This window comes from Puntigrus tetrazona, chromosome 5 (assembly GCF_018831695.1).
Source record: "Puntigrus tetrazona isolate hp1 chromosome 5, ASM1883169v1, whole genome shotgun sequence".
Lineage (NCBI taxonomy): Eukaryota > Metazoa > Chordata > Actinopteri > Cypriniformes > Cyprinidae > Puntigrus > Puntigrus tetrazona.
In genome coordinates this window covers 14,562,534-14,583,711 of record NC_056703.1, presented here as the reverse complement: position 1 = coordinate 14,583,711, position 21,178 = coordinate 14,562,534, and the positions used below count along the sequence as shown (strand labels likewise).

The 21,178-nt window shown below is 36.2% G+C and overlaps 1 protein-coding gene across 1 annotated transcript in view; it reads left to right on the top strand.

The window, feature by feature from the left end:
• The window catches only part of antxr2a (ANTXR cell adhesion molecule 2a), a 43,324-nt gene extending 33,167 nt beyond the window's left edge, over positions 1-10,157 (top strand). Inside the window, exon 17 of the mRNA XM_043239516.1 lies at positions 7,212-10,157. Coding sequence (XP_043095451.1) covers positions 7,212-7,250 — 39 coding nt within the window. The 3' untranslated portion in view covers positions 7,251-10,157. The remainder of the gene's footprint in view (positions 1-7,211) is intronic.
• The last annotated feature ends 11,021 nt before the right edge of the window (positions 10,158-21,178 follow it).

Below are 21,178 nucleotides of genomic sequence, written 5' to 3'. Positions count from 1 at the left end.
ACATTTTTAAAGGCTTTTTTTTTTTGGCTAAACTGAGTGATATATCTCAACTTCAGTAGTACTTGCACACATAAATTTTTTTATTCCTGTCTATATCCTGAAGTTTTTTTTTTATGTGCTGTATGTATATCTTACAATGCTGTCAATTCAACTGTCTCTTCAACTTCAGTGTATTATTTTATTTTGGAAATATATTTTAATATATATTTTTCATTGAAGAGCTTTTTGTAAAAGAGAGTTTGTGGTTAGCAAAATGCAATAATTATAGCGTCAGGTTGAATATTTGCATTAACAGATTTGAAAAAAAAAAGAATAACATTAGGCATATTTAACGGGAAGTGTTAACGTGCTGATTTTGACAGCCCTAGTTTTTAGATTGTAGTTAGTGTGTTTTCTCTTGGACTGCGAGCCTGTGTGCAAGCTTATGCTTTTTGTGCAGCTGAATGTTTATCGTGTCTAGGGGCCTGACTGCAGGCCAGTTGAAGCTGCAGAGACAGGCCAGAAATGAAAAAGTACAGATGAGCCCAACAGCTTTGTTTGGATGCTCATTTGCAGTGTCGTGAGATTTCTCTGAGGAGGGGAAGAAGGGAAATAGTCACATACAAGCAGGGGAGTGAGGAAGTGCAGTTTTCGGTGGCTTGAGGGGTTTCGGTAATTAAACACAGGAGCTACAAACTCATAATTTGCACCTTTCTTTTATGTAAAATATAATAAAAAAATAATTAGGCTTTGCTGCGCACACTTAAAGCCAGCGGAAAGACAGAGAGAGGAAAGGGTTTTACTTTTTACTATATAAACCATTTTTATTTTAATTTGTACTTGATTAGATTTATTACTATATGAGAAAAACACTTTTTTCTTTTTTTTTTCTTTTGAAGTCAGCAACGTATCAATGACTGAAATGAGCATCATTTTAAGCACGGAGCGTGAAACATTTATTGATTTACGGCATTCACAAACAACAGTCCCCGCTCTTCAGATGGCAATTTGGAGCGGATACCTGCCGTCTCAAGTTTTGCTACACTGGAACATGTATTTAACTAAGAACAATCTCCTCCCATCTGATCCGTTGGCATCTGGCCAAACAGATTTCTCCCCCCTTATGATTATTTTATCACTTTAAATTCTTTATGATGAAACGCTGCAGTGGTAACCTTGCTAAAGCTGAGCAGGGCCTGGCTTTCACTGCTGCTATTTGGAATAGCTCTCCTCGGTGGCTCGTTCCTGCTCCCTCTGTTGGATTCTGCTTGTCCATTAGTGCCATCTGTGCCCGCCTGTGCCGTCTGTGAGCGCCTGCGCTCCGCCAAAATGACTGGCATTTTCTCTCAAACAACCAGGGGATGGTGCCCAGAGCTGTTAGCTGGCAATGATGTGCACTTTTTCTGACAAACCCGGGGAAAGAAAGACAGGATGGGGAGCAGAAAACATCTGCACATGTAGTGCAGCTTTGTTTAAGCTACGTTCACAGGAAAAGACTTTTCTGGTGACCATGCTGCTAAGCCGAGCTTTGTAAACTTGAGCTCTTCCAACACGTTGGTTCCCCTGAGCAAGTCGTCTCCAGATATCAGATGATCGGCAACCTTTGCAATAAGTCTCCTTTGGTTCCAAATTGAGTTAAAGTGAAAGCTACACAAAAAATAGTTTTGTAGTTATAGAAATGATTGTTCAATGTAGTCTATTGAGGAGAAAATTAAACCTCTTGACCTCTAAACTTTTTAAAAAATATCTTTTTTCTTCGACAGAGGAGAAAGAAACGTGCAGATCTTAATTTAAATATGTAAATGATGACAGTGTTTAATGAGCATTAATAACTATGTGAAATCTGAATAATTAAATTTGCTTGTATTGTACGGTATCCTAATTTTGTCAGCATCTGTCATTAAGATATTACTGTGAATAATGAGATTCTTTTTGTGTCTTGTACATGGGAGTTAAAGGGATTGTTTATTCTGAAATGAAAATGTCATAATTTGCACAGCCTCATGTCATTCCAAACCTGGATGATTTTCTGGCAATACTTTAGGACGTTTTGTTTTAGGTATTGGGTATAGGATTAGGGATGTAGAATGCTTAATGAGTGCTCATTTTGCACTAATAAGTGGCTAATATTCTAGTAATATGCATGCTAGTAAGCAACCAATAGGTGTAAACGTAAAATAAAGTGTTACCGTGTTCTTTCTTCTGTGAAACAGTTTGACTTTGACAGTGAATGACATTTTGAAGTATGCTGGTAACGATACCGTTTTGGTAATCATTGATTTATTTAAAAAAAAAACACTGAAACACTGAAAACACACATTCCTCAAAATATGTCATGCCAAAAGTGCTTATCTATTTTTACACTGCTAACGTAATGTTTTCTATTTGTCACCTGATTAGGTCCACAAAACTATATTCATTATATGGCTTTTTTTCTTCTGATTAGCTGAATAGATTAGTTAATAAGGATTCGACAGGTCTATTTATAGGTTTAATTGTGAATGGTTGTGAATTATTGTAAATAGGGAACTTTTTTTTTACACCATTTCTAGCCATTGTTTTTTGTTTTCATTTATTTATTTATATGCTACAAATATATATAGTCTGTTTTTGTTTACTATCAACTTTGCCCCTAATATTATGCTAAAATGTGAGCCAGTAATGACCAATTTGTAAACATCGTGACACCTAATGTCAGTGTTGGATTTTTTTTTTACCGGTGTCTCAAGATTAAAAACCATCATTCTCCTGTCTCGTGGGCCAATCCGGTAGTCATCAGCTCTTGATTGCTGATCATATGCCACCTTATTTACCCAGAAGACTTGATTTGAGCCAGCAGGACTTGCTGTAAATATTGTGTCAGCAGGAGGGGGGTATTTTATACCCTTGTAATTTACAGCGCTTCCAAAAGACATTGTGGCTCATTGTGACTGTGGACTTAAATTACAGGGATCACCACCACGCTGTCAGCTCTCACTTTCAAAGCAAGCTGCGGGTAGAGCATTATTAGGTCCTCCCGAGCCTGTGAGACTCATGCTGACAAGCTTTTTTCAAAATTGAATGCTTGTCAGAGGATCCATTTTGATTCATCCGTGACAGCTACAGTTTCTCAACTGTAAAATCGAGAGCTTCTTCACTGTTTCTGGTGGCTCAAACTGTCCTTTTCTTGAGGCTTTAATATATTCACTGTTCCAGTGCCTATATCACTTTTTAATGACTGGAAAATTTATCCAAGTTGTCAGCAGGCGTTAGATTTTAGGCTCTCTTGGCTTGGTTCTGAATCTCCACCAGACCAGATGGCGGTGCTATGTGGGCCGTATGTGGACCATGGGTGTGGAGATAGTGGGGGCCAGCTCTAGAGTGCAGGATTGCTCACATTCTGGCATTTTCCCTAGGCCTGTTTGCAGCTGCACTTCCTGTTCCATTTTGATCTTCTAAAATGTTCAATATGTGGAAAGGGTTTTGGAGGCAGACCTTTTTCTTTGTAATGTCACAGTATTTTTTATAAATAAGACCGAAAGGTTTTAATGAAAGAAAAATACTTTCATATATACTATATTGCACTTTTAACATATATATTTAGCAATTTAGCAATTTTTGCATTCTCTTATAATGTATACTTCAATTGTTTTTACTATTAAAAGTAAAACATTTTATATAAAAAATAATTAAATGTATTTTTATAACATTTCTTTTAAAATTTACAAACACACGTTTGTTTCTATGAATTGTGGGGACTTTTCTAAGACTTCTATTATGTTTATACTGATCACACAATATTTTTTGTCCCATAACCCAACCCTATACCTACCCCTTATAGAAAACCTGTTTGTATTCTTACACTTTCAGATAAACTTCATTTACTCTTTTTAATCATTTTTCTCATTGAGACCACAGGCCTGTCCAGACAATGATGTCAAACATTTCAGATTTTACTCTTTCCTCTCCACAATATAACACACACACACACACACACAAACAAACACTAGTCAAATTACATAATAAATATTTTTAGTATTATCGTGGAAAGATCTTGAAAAGTCTCTTATGTTGACCAAGGCTGCACTTATTTAAACAAAATATAGTAAAACACTAATATTTTGAAATTATCTTGTTTGTGAATATAATACTGTTTTGTTTAGTTAATTCCTGTGATGGAAAAACTAAATTTTCAGTATGATACTTCAGAAATCATTCTAATATTCTTATCTGCTGCTCAAGAAACTGTGTATATATATATATATATATTTTTTAAAATGTTAATATTTCTGTGTAAATTGTGTATTTCAGGATTATTTAATGAATTGAAAGTTCATAGGAAAAGCATTTATTTTAACTTTATAAAAGTTAGTGTCAATTTTGATCAAAATGAATATATCCTGAAAGTAATAATTTCTTTCACAAAAACTTACAGATCTAACAGAATAGTGTTAAAAAGTATGACGTTTAATCTAAAAATTATTTAAATAAAATTATACACATACATTTGTTTTTATGTTAATCTTATTTTTCAAATCTTATATTAAATTATTACAATTATTAAAATACTGTACTTTTTAAGGAAATCAGCTAACTGGACAAATAGTGCAATGGCCATATAATACTGTGCATACACATATTTTAAGAGGAATAAAATACTTCTCATCGTATGGGATGAGACGGTCCTGAGAAGGACATGGGCTACTTTCCAAGTTCCACCTTTCTCAGTTCCTGGATTTCACTTCTTTAAAGAACGGAAAGTGCAAGACTGTTCCTTTGGGAGTTGTAGGGTTGGGGGAATCAAGCTGTTCCAGAGAGTGGCTAGCAGAAGATGAGATGCAAAAACACATGCAGACTCCTCCTTTGGACAGGTGCCCAAGAACACGGCTAATCAGAGCAGCAGACATCTTTCTGTGAAGTCTGGTGGCCGTCAGAATGGTGCGGCTCGGAGAGCGCTCCAAAGAGCAGAGATGGAGGGGTAATGATGGCCCCCCAACAGGCTGTCTCTGTTTGACTGATCTGTATAGGTATAGCATATGTGTGGGGTCACAGAGGTGAAGCTCTTGATGAACTGAGCCTTGTGTGATCTCTTAAAGATGGCATGAAACCATGAGAAATCTCTGATCAGGCCAATCAAGACTCTTTCCAGATTTTAATGAACTCTGTGTGGTGTAATTAATCACGCTTTTATGTATTCAGCAACTTTCAACTGATGTCGTTTGATATTTTTGCCTTCATGGCGTCATAATTGGACTGTTATTTGTCCCGCATATTGACCAATTTAGTTTAAAGAACTCAGGCTCATGTTATAAACACAAACCAAAATTCACTGTAATTTGTGTTCTGTACACTTTTTGTGCTGTGTTGCGTTACATTAAATATCCAGGACTGTTGCTAAAAGTTATTGCTATATCAAATGCAAAACCGATTTAAAAAGGTGTTTGCTGATACAGCCGTGTCATATCACCTTCCTTTTATGCAGATTTGCAGAACTGTTTTGTCGAACCACAGATACACAAACTCCTCGCCTCTCAAATGCATCTCTGTACCCCGAGAGCTACTGAACGTGAGCTGTTTTCAAATGTAGTATTTTCCTCTATTGTTCATTTCTTCCTGAAACTGCAGTGATATGTACTTATTGGTACGTATTTTGTGTCTCGCTAAAATATGCTGCCATGAGACCAGGTAGGATTGATGAAATAGAATTTTATTAACGCAAACTAAAAGAATTCAGGCACAAAGGAAACGTAACAGTATAAATCCACCTCCTCTTGACAACTGCAGTTCGCAGGTCTCAAGTGAGAAGAGCGAGTAATAATGTCCCTTCATCGTACTCTCTCTACTTTTACCCCCAACACCTTATCCGATGTCATCACCTTGACATCTAGCCCATGGTCTTTCTATTCTCGTGGCACAGGTGGGCTCTGTCTGTCTCAGTGTGACATTGCGTAGATAGTGTCCAATGCCAAGTGCTCTTGCCCGGGAGCGATAGAGTTAAAATGGGTCTGACCGTGGGTTTGGGCATGACCGTATTGCTCTGCACCTGGTCGACTCCTACAGCAGAGCCTCGCGCAGCCTTTGTAGCGAAGGCCGACAGCTTTTCAGAGTTCCTGCTTCAAAGCCTGCAAAATCCAGTAAACTTAGCCACACAATCGACGGTGGCCAAAACAGCATCTGATGTGCCTTATTTGTTGACGGAGTGAGATCTATCGCAGAGGGTGCGCCTCGCTTGGCTTACAATGCAGGGACAACGTAAAGCCCCGTATTCGTGGATAGTCTATGAAGACGCTGGGATTCTTCCAATATCTAATGCCAATTGTGACTTGAAACTAGGGCAGGCGACAGTGATGTTAGTTTTTCATTGTTGGTTGTTACACGCTGGTTATCAGGCATACATTTTGGGAAAAATATATTAGCGCTCATTGTTAAAAATGTTTGGCTTTAGTAGAATATAAACACAACTGTGTGTGTGTGTGTGTGTATGTGTGCGCGCATGCATGTGGGAGTGTGCGTGTGTGTGCACGTGGGAGTGTATATGGTGGTTATAAGCTAGGCGAGAGCTCCCTCTTGGTGCCAGTGTACCCAGTTTCTCCAGCTGATGAAACACACTATAGAGCAATGAGAGATACATTGACAGACCGTGCCAAAATAAAGCATAATGCAACCACCACATTTTTTTAAGATTGTTTAAAAATTATTTTCAACAGAAATACTCAAAATGTGTACTTTTGGGAAAAAAAGGAATAGTTAAAAATAATAATAATACAATTTGTGAGGGAAATTTGATCAGTAATTTTAAGAAAATTTTGTGCATTTTTATCACTGGGCGCATTTGCCCCCATGATATGATGTTTTTTTTGTATATCAATTTTATATATACATACATTTAAATTGTATTATGATTTTATTAAAAGGGAATTAAATATTTGTGGATATTTTAAATGTAAGTAACATAAGGGATACTTTGACAAAAACCCATGATGATTGATCTGTGTAAAAATGTAATGTGCAATGATGTCTGTTTAATACAATATATGAAATACTGTGATTTTATATATATAAAATGTATGCATGTATGTATGTATTATTATTATTTATTTATTTTTTATGGTGTTGTTGTTTTCAGTAATTTAATAATTGTAATAATAGTTACAATATTAAAACTTGAATTACTAAAAATAAATGAATGAATGAATCAATCAGTTAATTAGTCGTATCTAATCCAAATCTCTGTCCTTTTCTTTTCCTTCTAGGGACGCTGTATAAACTTTAACCGGGTGCAACATCAATAGACGACAGCATCCGTCTCTGAAAACATTGACTTCCAAGTACATCAGATGGAACAACAGAAAAAAAAAGTTCTTTCCTCGAGATGACATAGCTTATCATTGGCCACTTCAGAGTATCTTATTTCAGCGCTTACATGTATTGGCTTTCCAAAACCTATAATTCTGATATCTCTCAAGCTACTGAATGGCAAGCGGATGGCTAAATAGATTACCAAAAAAAAAGTGTCTGATTTTTGCAGCTGATCTGGTTAGCTTTAATGCACATCAAAGGCTTTTTCATGTTCTGACCATATTGTGCCTTCTGTGAAAAAAAAAAAACCCAACAAATCTTATGGACACAGACGGAGGCTATTTAAAAAAAAACAGAAAAAAAAACAGAATGAGATGAGGCTCTTTGCCGTTGGCTGAGAAGTAGAACTAATCCCAGTAGGCTCATGGAGTGCAGTAGTACTTTGCCTCTTGGCAGTGTCTCTTCACAAAAATCTCTCCAAGCCCACTATCGTCGGATGCCTAGCGGGGCTTCTTTGACTGGAGATCTTGTCATTTTAACACTGAGAAGTGCACACGCATGACAAATTGTAGACAGAACGCCCTAAGGTATCGGACGCAGTAAGACTTTGCCCTTTAGTTTGTGAAGACACCTTTCTATCAATGCGAGGACAGTGCAGAGAAATTAATAGAGCGTTATTGCACCGCAAGACACCCTGTGACCACAGCTCTCCGGCAAGGTTTTGAGGGACAGATTTACCTCTGGTGGTTGGTGCTTCCTCCCCATTTATTTGGCAGTCTGTTCGGTGCTCACTAATGCATAGACCTTCGCAATTCAGCAACATGCCCCTCAGTTAAAGGTTTTAATACATCAGTACAGCTGTCCAAACCACCCCATCTCCCCAAATGTCGTGCACAAGTTCTCTTGGCAACGGAATATCAAACTTTGATGGACTTTAGAGATTCTTCTTTTGTATGAGGTTTTCTGTAGAAATTAAGGAGTTCCTCAGCTGCGCTAATGTGACACCCTCATCCGATATACTCGGAAGATCAAACCGAAAGGGGCGACGGACGGATGAGTATTGTTCATTTCCAGAAATTATCCACATCGCACTCCCCCCTCCACTTGCGCACAGAAAAGCGAGCAATATATATTTATTTTAGATTTCTTTAACGCGCTGTCACGACGACGATCGCGAATGATGTCAGTGTCAGTGGAAACACTGTGGGGGAGGAAGGGGGCGGCAGCTGAAGAAAAAGGCTCGAACGATCCAGTCACTTTCGATACGCTACTTCAGATGCAAAATGGATATTCGAGTCGAAATCTGACAAAGCGTGCCGGCTTTGACGGGAAGTGGTATAGACAATGACCAGTGGCTGGGTCAGTGGGATGTCTCGGTGCAAGCAGGGAAGCTTATCAAATGACACTAAAAATAAGTTCAACAACCATCAAGTTTGAGGGGGGAACAGAATGGGGCGCAGTGGCTCACATTCGGTGGGCATGCAAGTGTGCAAGATGGCAGGACCAGTGGGGCAAAAAAGCCCTTGTTTAATGATTTCTTTGTTTCTATCGTAGTAATTGTAGGGACATTAATTAATGCTCCCCTCCACCCCTCCCAAAAAAAGAGAACAAAATACATACAGACAAAGTTCAAAAATGTTTAATCTTTCCCAGACTGGCAAGTTAAGCTAATCTTGGATAGCTAGGTGAGTGTAATTTTCGTTCTCATTTTTATCTGTATTTCTCATGTCACGGATCATAAATGCCAGTGTTAGCACTTATTAAAGATTTAATTAGGTTTTACATGTTAGTTGCACTGTGGCTTAATATTTTTACCAGCTCCTTACATGCTATTAATCCACCTTAACATCAGCAGAGCACATCTGCTCTGCTTCCTCTTTATTATTGTTTTTGCTTTTTTATTTACCTTTTATTTTTATGTTGCATTTTACGTTGTTGTATTTATGTTTTCACTTCATTTGTGGTTCTTGTGTGTTATGTATTTTATATGACTCAGTAATGCGTTCGTAGAAAAACTCTTTGTAAACTTTGTGTAGCAAATTTGGGTTATTCTTTGTAATACTGAACTAAGCACACCAGCTGTAAAAAATAATGTTAGTCATTTTTGATTAGGAAAAAAAGCTACTCGCGCCTGTTTTAACCTTAAAACAGAATGGGTCGCAAAATTTTGATCTAGAAATCGGATAAAAAAAAAAAGGATTTATTTAATTTTTAAGAAACTCAGTGATGACAATTGTGCACTATTTGTTGTACATAAAAAGGCAAAGAATTAATGTATTGGTACTGTTAATTTAATTAAAACCCACTTAGGTTTAGACACATTTTTTTATATATATATTAGTACTTGTGGCCCTTGTGATTATAATGCCTCGTGTCCCGCTGCATTCCGGCCAATGAATGTAATTTCAGTAGTAACTTATATTTATTTCTCTCTGAAAACAGTGGGTCTGCAGATGTAAACTTCAATAGTGCACTGATTTAAAAGTACTATTAAAGTAGTGCACAGAAACATTTTTTTAATGCACATAATTTTTTTAAATAATAATAAATAAAAATGCAGAAGGTACACTGCCACTTTATTTTACGACTTTTAATTGAACAAAATTGGCATTCAACTTATTGATTTGTTTCTCACCAGCATGAGATGCTACTAAGACACTCAGATCCACCATAATCAATTAGACCGCGTTCACTGTTAGTCACACTGGGTTATTTTGTTTAGTAACGACACCATACTCATTAAAGCATTTAGTACGTCTCAGCCTGATTTCAGTTGAATCTCACTTAGTCTCATCTTCACATTTTTCCTTTATTCATTATTGAGTTTAAGATATTTTTGTATCTTTTGTATTTGCATTTTGCATTTATTTGAATAAAATAAATGGCACGTTTTTTTTAAATGAAGCTGTGTCCTTTCTAAACACCTGTCAATATCACTGAACTTGAATGATTCATCACACTTAAGCAGATTACTCACTGTACATGATTCTGAACAGCTTACACTCAGTAATAGTGAGCTATTAAAAGCCATATTTTCATAAGATAAACTGATTTAAACCAAAACATCTGCTTATCTGTCTTATCTGACTATTAGCAGAACGGGACTTGTTCGAACTGTTTTAAATACACATCTCTTCTTTAGCTAACAGCATTTGAATGCGTGTTTAAAAAAGCCCTTTTTAATGCAACACATTGAAAATGGTTCCTTTTTGTCTTTTGTCTTTTATGCAGTCACTATTAATCAGTTTGTACATACTGCATAACAAATCAGAACGTAAATAATGTTGGGTTCTTGCTGTACTGCACATGTTCTCATTTAGATCTATCCTACTCATTTATCTCCATTCATCCAGCTGCACAAGGGCCTTGTTAAGCATATATTATTAAACCTACAGGATTCCCACCTAACTCTGTTCTCCAGCTGTGCGTCGTACCCCAGCAATGCGTGACCAAAAGCTTCAGTGCTGCTCATAATTTCCCCTTTAAATGAGGCATTAAGAGACATTTCACACACCTGGTTATGACCATAAAACCACTTCTTTTAAAGTCAAAACTTGTGCCTTTAACACAACATTAGGTCTCAAAAGGAAATTTTCCACTTAAGTTATGGAAACGCGGGGAGACGAGCGGCATGGCTCATTATCACAGGTTCACACTGTTTGATAGAAGTGTTATGGGGTGTAAATGCTGAATTATTACATTTTTAATTCATCTTCCAAGTTTGATGAAGTGGAACATCAAACTTCTATCAAACACTTGTTAGAATTAAATGGGTTTATTTTATTTTATTTTATTTTTTTCCCTCCATAGGTCCACATATACACTTCTTTTTGTGCCAAAAAGTGTCATATTTCCATTACTGGACTTGTTATTATGTATTATTTTGGTATATTTCTATTTATCTATTTCTAAAAGACAAAAAAAGAAGAAATATAAAGTTTATATAGTTAAAAAAAAAATGAGACAGGATTTCCTTTCCTAATGATGGCCATAAACCAGAATCCTTACTTCCCTGATTGTTTTTATGGAACAGCCAGATTAATGCAGCTGTTCTCTTTGTAAGCCGGTCTGGGTTTACAGGTTATCCCAATTTTCACAGTTGTCTAAGAATTGTGGTTACGGTGATTAAACAACTACAGAAATGCTAACCTTTCAAAGAGAGGCCCCTGCTTTCTTTTAACACCGTCTTGTTAGGCTTAACGCTTGAGTTTACGCAAAGCATTTCAAAGTGAATAAAACCTAATCCTGCTTATATTGTAAAGAGTAGAATTGCAATGTGCAACATGTGGAACGTGCAGGTGGTGGATTACTGTGTTATGGTATTTTACTCAAAGTAGTTTTTTTTTTTTTTTTAGCGCTTTCAACCATTACATGCTGTTTTAGTGATTTTTCCCCTCCTATAAATGTTGTTATGCGGCACAGTTAAAAAAAAAAAGCGAAGCAACCATGAGGCATTAGCTGACACTGACGGCAGCAGACTCACCTCAGCGCTGGGAGGGTTAGAGGGTGGGCGAATCGCTCCGTCTGTTAATGCTAAAAACCAACATACGAGTGTCAGTTCACTTTTGACTCCAGCATGAGAACGAAAATATCGCCCTCCACCCAATCGACAGACGCATCTCTGAGCCAATCTCACGAACCTGCACCAAATGAGGGCGGAGCTTACAGCAGCTACCAGAAGTCACCTTGCCACTGGTCAGAAAAGTTCAGTTAATAGACATGGAAAGAAACGATGACCTGAGGTGATTTTTCTGCTGGTTTCAGAGCCTTTGTGTCATACGATGCCCCAGAACAGCTTTTAGAATTTTACAGCAGATGTTTGTGCGAATTGTACTAATATTTCCAGTCGTAGCAGTAGGAACATTTCTTTTTATTTCCTCATTTGCAGAACATTGCTAAATATTAGCAATCAGCGACACATGTCGGAGAACGCTCCAATTGTCATTTACATGGGAGGTTTGAGGAGCCCAGGCTATTCCAGTCGGGTCCAGCTCGGCCAACACTGCCCATAATCCAGTCTGCCCACCGCAGAGATGCACGGAGAGGAGGCATTTACTACTTCAGATGCTCCAAGTTCTCTGAGCACAAACACAGGCCGCCCACGCACTAAGCAGCACCTCTCCCAGTCGCTGGCATCATTTAACATTACGATATTTTCCCTGTGTTTTTTGACGGATGATGGGGCCTCATTGCTATGCATGTGCCAGATGAATCATAAACCTATACCATATGCCATCGCAATTTGCTGATGGGACCAAGCTGTTTTGGTGGATATAAAATCCAGGGATTATAAATGCCTGATCCTCAGTGAATGGTAGAGGCACAAGGTGGGGTGAACGCAAGCCGTCTTATCTAATGAACTGGGTCAGTGAGCGGCGGGAAAATGCTAAGATCCACCAGCATCGACCTGCTACCTTTACTATGGTTAATCCTCAAAACAGCAGAAGTGCTCTGGACAATGGCATTGTTGGAAAGAATCTGAAAATAAACAAACTGTTGAGGGACAACATGTTTGTCACCTTCAGTCAATGTCAAAGCTTTACGGCGAACAAACAAAATAAAAGCATAATCTGATTCATTGATTTTTTGGGGGGGGGATAATTTCAGCAGGATTGTTACTTTTATGTGGACATGTACATATTATAACCAATAGCTATTAAAAATGAAACATTTCAGCAATTTCCACTATTTGCTTGTTGGCCTTTTTTCTATTTTTATATGCCTTACATTTAATAATAAAATATAAAGAGCCTAATGAATGATTAATTGTATTTTTTCTTTAATGTAAAGGTGTTAGTAAGTTTAAAATATTAAAGTATATAATAAACGCAAATTCAGCAAAGATGTATTAAATTGGTAAAGCTGACAAAAGGAAGTAGAAACTAACTGACAAAAGATTTTTTTTCAAATAATTATTAGTTTTTTTCATTTTAGCATTATTCATCCAAATATTCTGAAAAAAAGTATCATGGTTTACACACAAATAAAGTAAAATAAAATAAAGTAACACTTTATTTTAAGGTGTCCTTGTTACACTTCACATGTACCTACTATTATAATAACAATAACAAGCAATCCTAAACCAAACCTTAACCAAGTAAGTTCACGTAGTTACAGTAATTACCATTACTCCATATTTAAATGTATAAGTACATTGAATCATTAAAACATTAAACATTAAAAGAAAGTGTAACCCACAAAAGTACTCTTCAAAATATTTGTCAAGCTAGAACCTAGTGCATGTAGTTAATTAATATTACTCAGTAGTAAAATGTATAATTACACTGTAACAAGGACACCTTAAAATAAAAATGTAACTCATTTTCTTTTTACATGGCAGCCACTTATTCCACGTAAACCTCACTTGTTGTATGCAAAAGTGCGGTGTGCAGGTTTTAAAGTTTATATTTTACATTAATTTATTTTTAAGTGCCTTAATGAGCATCTGTTAGTCGCGAGCGAAAATAAAGAACTCCTAAATCATTGTTAAAACCCAACGATGATTTGTTTACCCTACAAAACTGTTTCACTTATCGTGACATAAATTGCCGGTGAAAAGAAAATACGCTAATCCCCCGGCTAACGTCACCTTCGCCATAATCCTTAACAGCCAACAGCTGCAATGTGTTATGCGATTATGATGTTCACAAAAACAGCCTTTGAAGCAGCCGCACCAGCAAACTGTTTGTTTGTGTGTGTGTGTGGATTAGTCATACCCCAGGTGGTCAGCCTTTCTCCAAACTACAGTTGAGCTCGCTACGTAACGTATACAAGTACATACAGCCACTCTTTCAATGAGCTCCGTCTTTGGTATGCTGTTCAGTATCAACAGTAAACCGTCTCACTCGCTCTGATTCTGTTACATAAACGATCTTGCACTGTATTGAGGCCAAGCATATAACATGTTTGTGTTCGAGCTCAGAGAACTTGTTGACTTCACACACACCTGGTCGCAGTGTTTCTCTCCGAAAAGCCGCACCGGTGACTATAACTCATGTCTTGAGACGCAGAAGGCTGACCACCACCCTCTCGTTTTTTAATTGAGCAGGTCCGAAGCAGACTTTATGTCTTACCTTTTACGAGCCGGGGATCCATTAAAGGCCAAACCGCTGTAATTCAATCATTTTCATTGTGGAAAATGTTCACGATCAATATGATAGATTTCTTCATCAATCAATATTACATACTGTAGGTTCACAGACTCCAAGCCCTGAATAGAAGTGATCAAGCCATGAATTTCAGTTTTATGAACCGCAGCTCTTCTAAAAGTTCATTAGTAAAGCCAGCTATGTGCTGATCTATGGCTGCATCAGGAAAATTAAATTAAAAACCGGACAGACAGCTTTTAGCATCTCTATTTGTCACTGTATCAATTTTTAATGCTACGTTTGGTTTTTCTAAACCTGTTTGTGTAAGGCATCAGCTTAAAAATAAATAAGCACACCTGTCATTTTCAATGTCATCTTCATTTCATTTGGATCATTTTTTTCCCTTTTCGAAATCAAAAGTCCAGTCAAAATATTCTGTTATTTTTTAATCTTGTCTAATCCTGCCCGTATTATGTTGAATAATTCAATATTAATCAGAATCTGTAAACACCTAAAAAACCTTCATTTAAATCACAGTTCGTCCCTTGAACCTGATTATGTGAATAAATAAAAGTACTATTAAATAATATAAAAATCTAATAATAATATTAAATGATAATATTAAAAGAGATTATCCAGAGATTGCATTTAAATCATAATCTACAATATAAATGCTTAGAAGCCGCAATTCAACCGCAATTTTACTTTCCTTGAACCTAATTATGAAAATTAATAAACTTTTTATAAAACAATGAAACTTTAGATTTATAAGCCAAGATGAAAAACATTCATTATTAGTGACTATTAAACCACAACTGCACTTCCCTTCAACCTGATTATGAAAATCAAATAAAAATCAAACAAATAAATACAAGGCTGTCCAATAATATTTATGATATTTGTGTAGCCTGTATCAAAAACGAGGGCGAGAAAAAATAACATGCATTTTCGAAATCCTCCGTTATGTAAAATCTGATTATATCAGCCGTAATAACACGCAGACATTATATGAAGAATAGAGAATAGTTTAGTTTAGCTGTCTATTATTATGCCGTCTGTTCTTACAGGGCAGAGTCCAGGATGTTGCGTTTTTCTTGTCTCTGTTTGGTGAAGATAGGCCGCTGACTGGAGGTTGGGGGTAGAGATCACTGACACTCGCTCTCACCCCCCACTCCAGGGCACACCAGGTGAGAGATGGAGAGAAAGAGAGACACACAGCTGTGGAGTTCTTTACAGGCAGGCGAGAGGGCCCTGCAGGCACATCTCATTATTTGAAGGTCATCCTTTTTCATACGACCAAAACCCGGTGACATGTTAAAGTCTGTCCCAACTGATCTGCTGGAGCCCATTTGATGCTCAAGAGGAGTAAACAGCAATAGAACTATATTTTTGTGTTGATCGTTCATTTTTATTCCACTGTGTTAATGGAAAGGGATGCAATGCAAATAACACAATAAAGAAGCGCACTTTAATTTTTTTTTTTACAAATGAAAAAAATACAAAAACCTTTTAACAAGCTTTAAATGTCACAAAGGGATTTATTTTATTAATTATATGTATTTGTTTCATTTAGCCATTTCGTTGTTTATGTTGCTGTTAAAAAAAAAAATCCAATTACAGCTGTTCAAACATTTACTGTAAACAATAAATGATGCTAACACGTACCATCTGTACATCATAAACACAAAGAAACAGAAGCAGAGGACAGTGGTATCTTTATTCTTCAATGGCTGCTCCTCAGGGTCTAGGCATGTAACCCAATTAGCTTATAATTGATGCACTTTGAAAATTAATTAACTCTAAAACCAAAGGCTGGCTTATAATTAACTGTCTACATACCGCATTTAGAAGAAGAGCACTGTTATTGATTGTGACTGAAGCGCTATGGTGAACCCAATAGCCCACTGTTCACTACTGCCACCCGTGAAGTCATATGCCAGCACGCAGGGCACCGATCACTGAGATAATTCACGTCTGCGCTTTACCAGGTGTGCATATACTGCAGATGATTTCGGGACGCTGTGGCAATAAATATCAGAAACACCTCAGATTGTGCAATTCACTTCAACTTCAAGCTCCTGAAAAATCAACAGCCGTATTTTACATGAGCCACTTTTGCAGGTTCTCTCGTACCACAGACTGCCCGCTGCAGTGTTTGCTGCCAGTGATTGTTTTATTGGCAACCGCTATGTGATGCATAATTTAAAAGTCGTAATTTTGAATATGGTCTTTTCTGCCTCAGCATGTATATTTTATCCCTGTGTCTCTCAGGCCATAAAATGCATCCACCAGATCTGCGTTGGGTCACGACTCACTGCAGGCCCAGCGTGGATCTCTGCAAACAGATGCTCAGAATTAGCAATGAAACAAATGTAGGCCTTACAAGGACTGCAAAAGAACACAACATACAGCTCTTAGAGTTAGAGGTTGTTATTATTATCATTATTATTATTATTATTAAAATTTTTGACTACCCATATATATATATATATATATATAGTGTTCTGTACACATTTGAAAACATAACATTAGATGCCTAACAAGCATCTACTACAGAAACACATGACATAAAATTACTTATTGCAGATACATTTGTTGTTTTTCAAATTTATACATATTAATTATTTATATTTTGTATAGTTGTTATATGTTTTCCTTTTTTCTCTCTCTGCTATCCAGTATTTTACTGCATGTGGTTTGCTCTAATGTACTTATATATGCAGTAGAAGAAATGTTTTTAGATTTTCATTAATTGTCTTCATGTATTAAACAAATGGTAAAGATTATGGTGATGAACTGAATCTGTAAAACTGTATTCTGTAAAAATGAATGAATGAATGAATCAGAATAAACCTTTAAATAATTAAAAAAACTGTTAAATTTAAGTTTTGTTTTTTTTTCTTAATATTTAATTCATAAATCACTAATATACTTAACAAAATGAATTATTCTGTATTTAGCTTCATCTCATATTATTAGATATATAGAATCGGCCACCGTTTATTTCAGGTTTTAAAACTGCATTCATTCCGAGATAATAATTCTTTTGATATGCTGCTGATAGAGAATGAATGAGTGCTTGACATCGCCGGACAGGAAACTAGCAGTGACAGAAATGTTTCTCCTTGAGAATGGCCATATGGGGCATGCAGCGGGGAGACATTCCCACACCAGACAAATTGTTCTCTGAAACACAACGACCGTCTGGCTTTGCAAAAAAAAAAAAAAAAGAGAGAAAAAAATAAAATAATTTATGCATGGAGAAAACACACAGCCCATTGTATGAAGACATCTTTAATAGAAATTCATTGTGTTAGTCAAGAAAAGATATCTTCGATATTAATATTCCATGATTTGTAGTTTGGGCTTTCAAAGAGTTTTATATAAGATATATAAGATGATTTGTAAGTTTGGCCGTGTTTTGGGTGGGAACATGTACTTTATTATTTATAATATTGTGAAGATTTCCCATAAAAAGGTTTGTCTTTTTTCAGTCAGGTTAGTCAGTTCAAAACACATCTGTAGAAATACAAAGCAATATTTATCCTGAAAACAAACATCCTGTGTTTCTCATCACAACATCTGAATGTTAAACACAACGGTTCCTGATGCCTGGCAACGGCCGAAGCACAGTGTGTGTGTGATGGGGTTGTGTGTCCGTGCCATCTTACAGATGTCTTTGTCAAAGCGTCGCTGTGGTGACTCTACAGGCTGAGATGGCTACTCTCTTTCCTCCTGATAGATAGCATGAGACACGCGGGGTGTTTGGGATGGTTCAGCATCTGTTTTTCTTATGCAGCTGCACCAATGTAGATGGAACATTTCCAGTTCTGCACACCCTCTCTCTCTCTCTCTCTCTCTCTCTCTCTGTGTGTGTGTGTGTTTGTGTGTGTATACATGCTTAACTACTCTTTGAGGGCACATTTGTCCCACAGACAAATCTCTGTTTAGAAAACATTATAAAATAAATCAAATATACAAATAAGAATTATTAATCTAATATGAAACCAATTTATTAAAAAATGCTTTTGTTCATCAAATACACATTCAGTTGAAGTTGAACTTTTAAATGAATAAATTCAAATGAAAACTCTCAGTTCATTAATCTTTCGTTACTTGAGAACAAAATCAGCATAATATTAAAATATTTTTTATTTAGTTTTTTTACCATGGTTTTTTTTTTCATTTTAGTTAGTTTTAGTCATAATCTCAGTTTCTGTCATTTCAGTACATTAAATAAAAAATGAAAGGAAAATGCTAATGCTGAAATAAAATACATGTTTACATTCATAAAATACATTCGTCTCGTTTTCAACTATGAACTAGTTTTATTTTAACAAACAAAAATGTTTGTCGTAGTTTCAGTGCACTGAGGACTGACTTAATGGCTGCTGGAAATTTAGCTTTGCCATTACATGAACAAACTACATATAAAAAATATAGAAACAAATGTGCATTTTAAATATTTTAAGTGTATGGCTGAGCACATGCAATTAGAACTGATTTAACTGCTGTCCAGAAACCAGCATGATTCACTGCTTGCAAACCTATTGAAATGATCCCAGAGTCTTACAGTACTGTCTACTGAATTTTTACCAAGCACCATTATTGCGGCACAGCTGTTTGTTGTGCAGCCCATCAGCCAGAAGGCATATTTCCCTTCACACAAACACTGAAGCTGACCAGAAGATGCAAAGAAGCCTATGTCAGCAGTCTGCATATTTTCAGGGCCTATTCTTATTCTTATTCTTCCTCTGGAGGACAACATTCACACTCGCTCTGTCTCCCAGACCAGATCGGAGAGGACAGACGGACTCCTTGACTGTCTCCCAGAGATGGAGAGAGGGAGAGAGAGGGAGAGAAGTGTCCTCTCAGCCAGTGTCATAGGGAGAGGAGCTGACACTCAGTGTATGTGACAAGGCCAGTCCGGAGTGGAAGGGCCCCCCTGCAATATTAACTCTCATTTGGAGCAGCTGTGGCTGAGAGCATGAAACATTGAACAAAACAGCTGCCATGGATCCACTGCCGTCCTGCCAGCTTGCACTGTCTGTTAGTGCGGAGCGAAAACACACGCATACGCAAACAGACACATACACACACACACACACGGACACACACACACGGCACTGACCTTTTCCAATCCAGCTTTATAAGTGAACTTGGTCCAGTGTCACAGTCTAGCATACTGAAAGGTCTGGAAGGGTTCGGTAATGCCCACCGACTCTGCAGAAAGGTCTAAGATGGCATGGCTTTTAAATACGAAAGATGGCATACAATGGGAAGTGCATTCAGTGATTATATGGATTACGGTACTACTATTATTATATACAATATACTGTAATAGTTTTTTGTTAACATTTTTAACTTTACTTCATATTTTTTCTTTTCTTTTTTTAATTTTTAGTTGAAGTTAAGTAGTTTCTTGTGTGTATCTGTATTGTTTTTTATTGAGTTTAGGTTTAGTTAATTAAGTACTTTATTTTAAACTAAAAAAACTTCCTGTTATATCAAGATATCTAAGGTATACAATAAAATGTTTTAATATTTTACATTTATAAAGACCCCTCTATATTGTGTTAGAATGTGATTTATTTTTCCTTTTATTCATTTATTTATTTATTCATTCATCATTATTTAACTATTGCATCATTCATCTTTGTTGTATTATAATTTTTATTTCAAATATTGCAATCACTATTATTTTTTATATACATTAGGCAGTTTGTTCTGTATTGGTTGAGAAGGGTTTAAGAATGTAAAAATACAGTTTCTGTACAAACAACACTAACTGTCTTCAGTTAGTGAAGATCAAAACATTTATTTTAATTTATATTGCATTTATTTTAATTTCTATAAGAATTTTCATTAAAAGCCATAATGCTAAATGTGACCCTGAACCACAAAACCAGTCATATACATCATCCGAACAAAACAATCTGTCAATTTAAATGTTTTTTTTTTTAGGATATGTCAATATTATTCAACAACTGTTTGAAAATCTAGAATCGGAGGTTCCAAAAAATTTCAATACTAAGAAAATAACATTTGAAGTTGTTCAAATGAAATATAAAATAAAAAAATCTATAATTGTGACCCATACAATGTATGGTTGGCTACTGAATATATTCTTTGCTACTTTTAACTGGTTTTGTTATCCAGGGTCAAAAATGTAAAAAAAAAAAAAAAAAAAAAAAAAAAGACATTCTTTTAATAATTTTACACTCATCTTCATCAAAGAGACAACAACGAAAAATAAACAAACTAAAAACACCATAGTAACAACCACTTATCTGAACTGTATGCTAAACCACCCGCTTAAAATATGATTCGTTAACAAAACACATCGATCTAATTACTTTGTTCATTTAATTTTTCACGAAGTTTAAAAACCTCTGGATCACATCGTCATTTATTCTTGTGTTTCAAATGATTAAATTTGATCTGAGAAGGACAGTTAAAAAGTACTTCACTCTTTTAGCCCTGGGGCTGAACGTCTTGCTCAAAGGCACAATGACGATAGCTCACTTCTTGCTATCAAACTAGCAACCATTCACCACCCTGATCACCAGTCCTGAGCCTTAACTAGTAGTTAAGATCATTAAATATAACTGATCTCATGATTAAAGTTGTATTTAATTGCTAAAATTAAAAGTTGCTATATATCAAAATACTTTCTCTCCTAAATGTTCCACAGACAAAAGTGAGCTAAAGTTCGACGTGATGCTTAAATAACACAAACACAGCCATAACGTTTCACTAATCAGTGTCTAAACTGATTTTGTATTTCTCATGCCTGCTGCAATGTAAAAGAGCTATGGGTGTAATATAGTTTC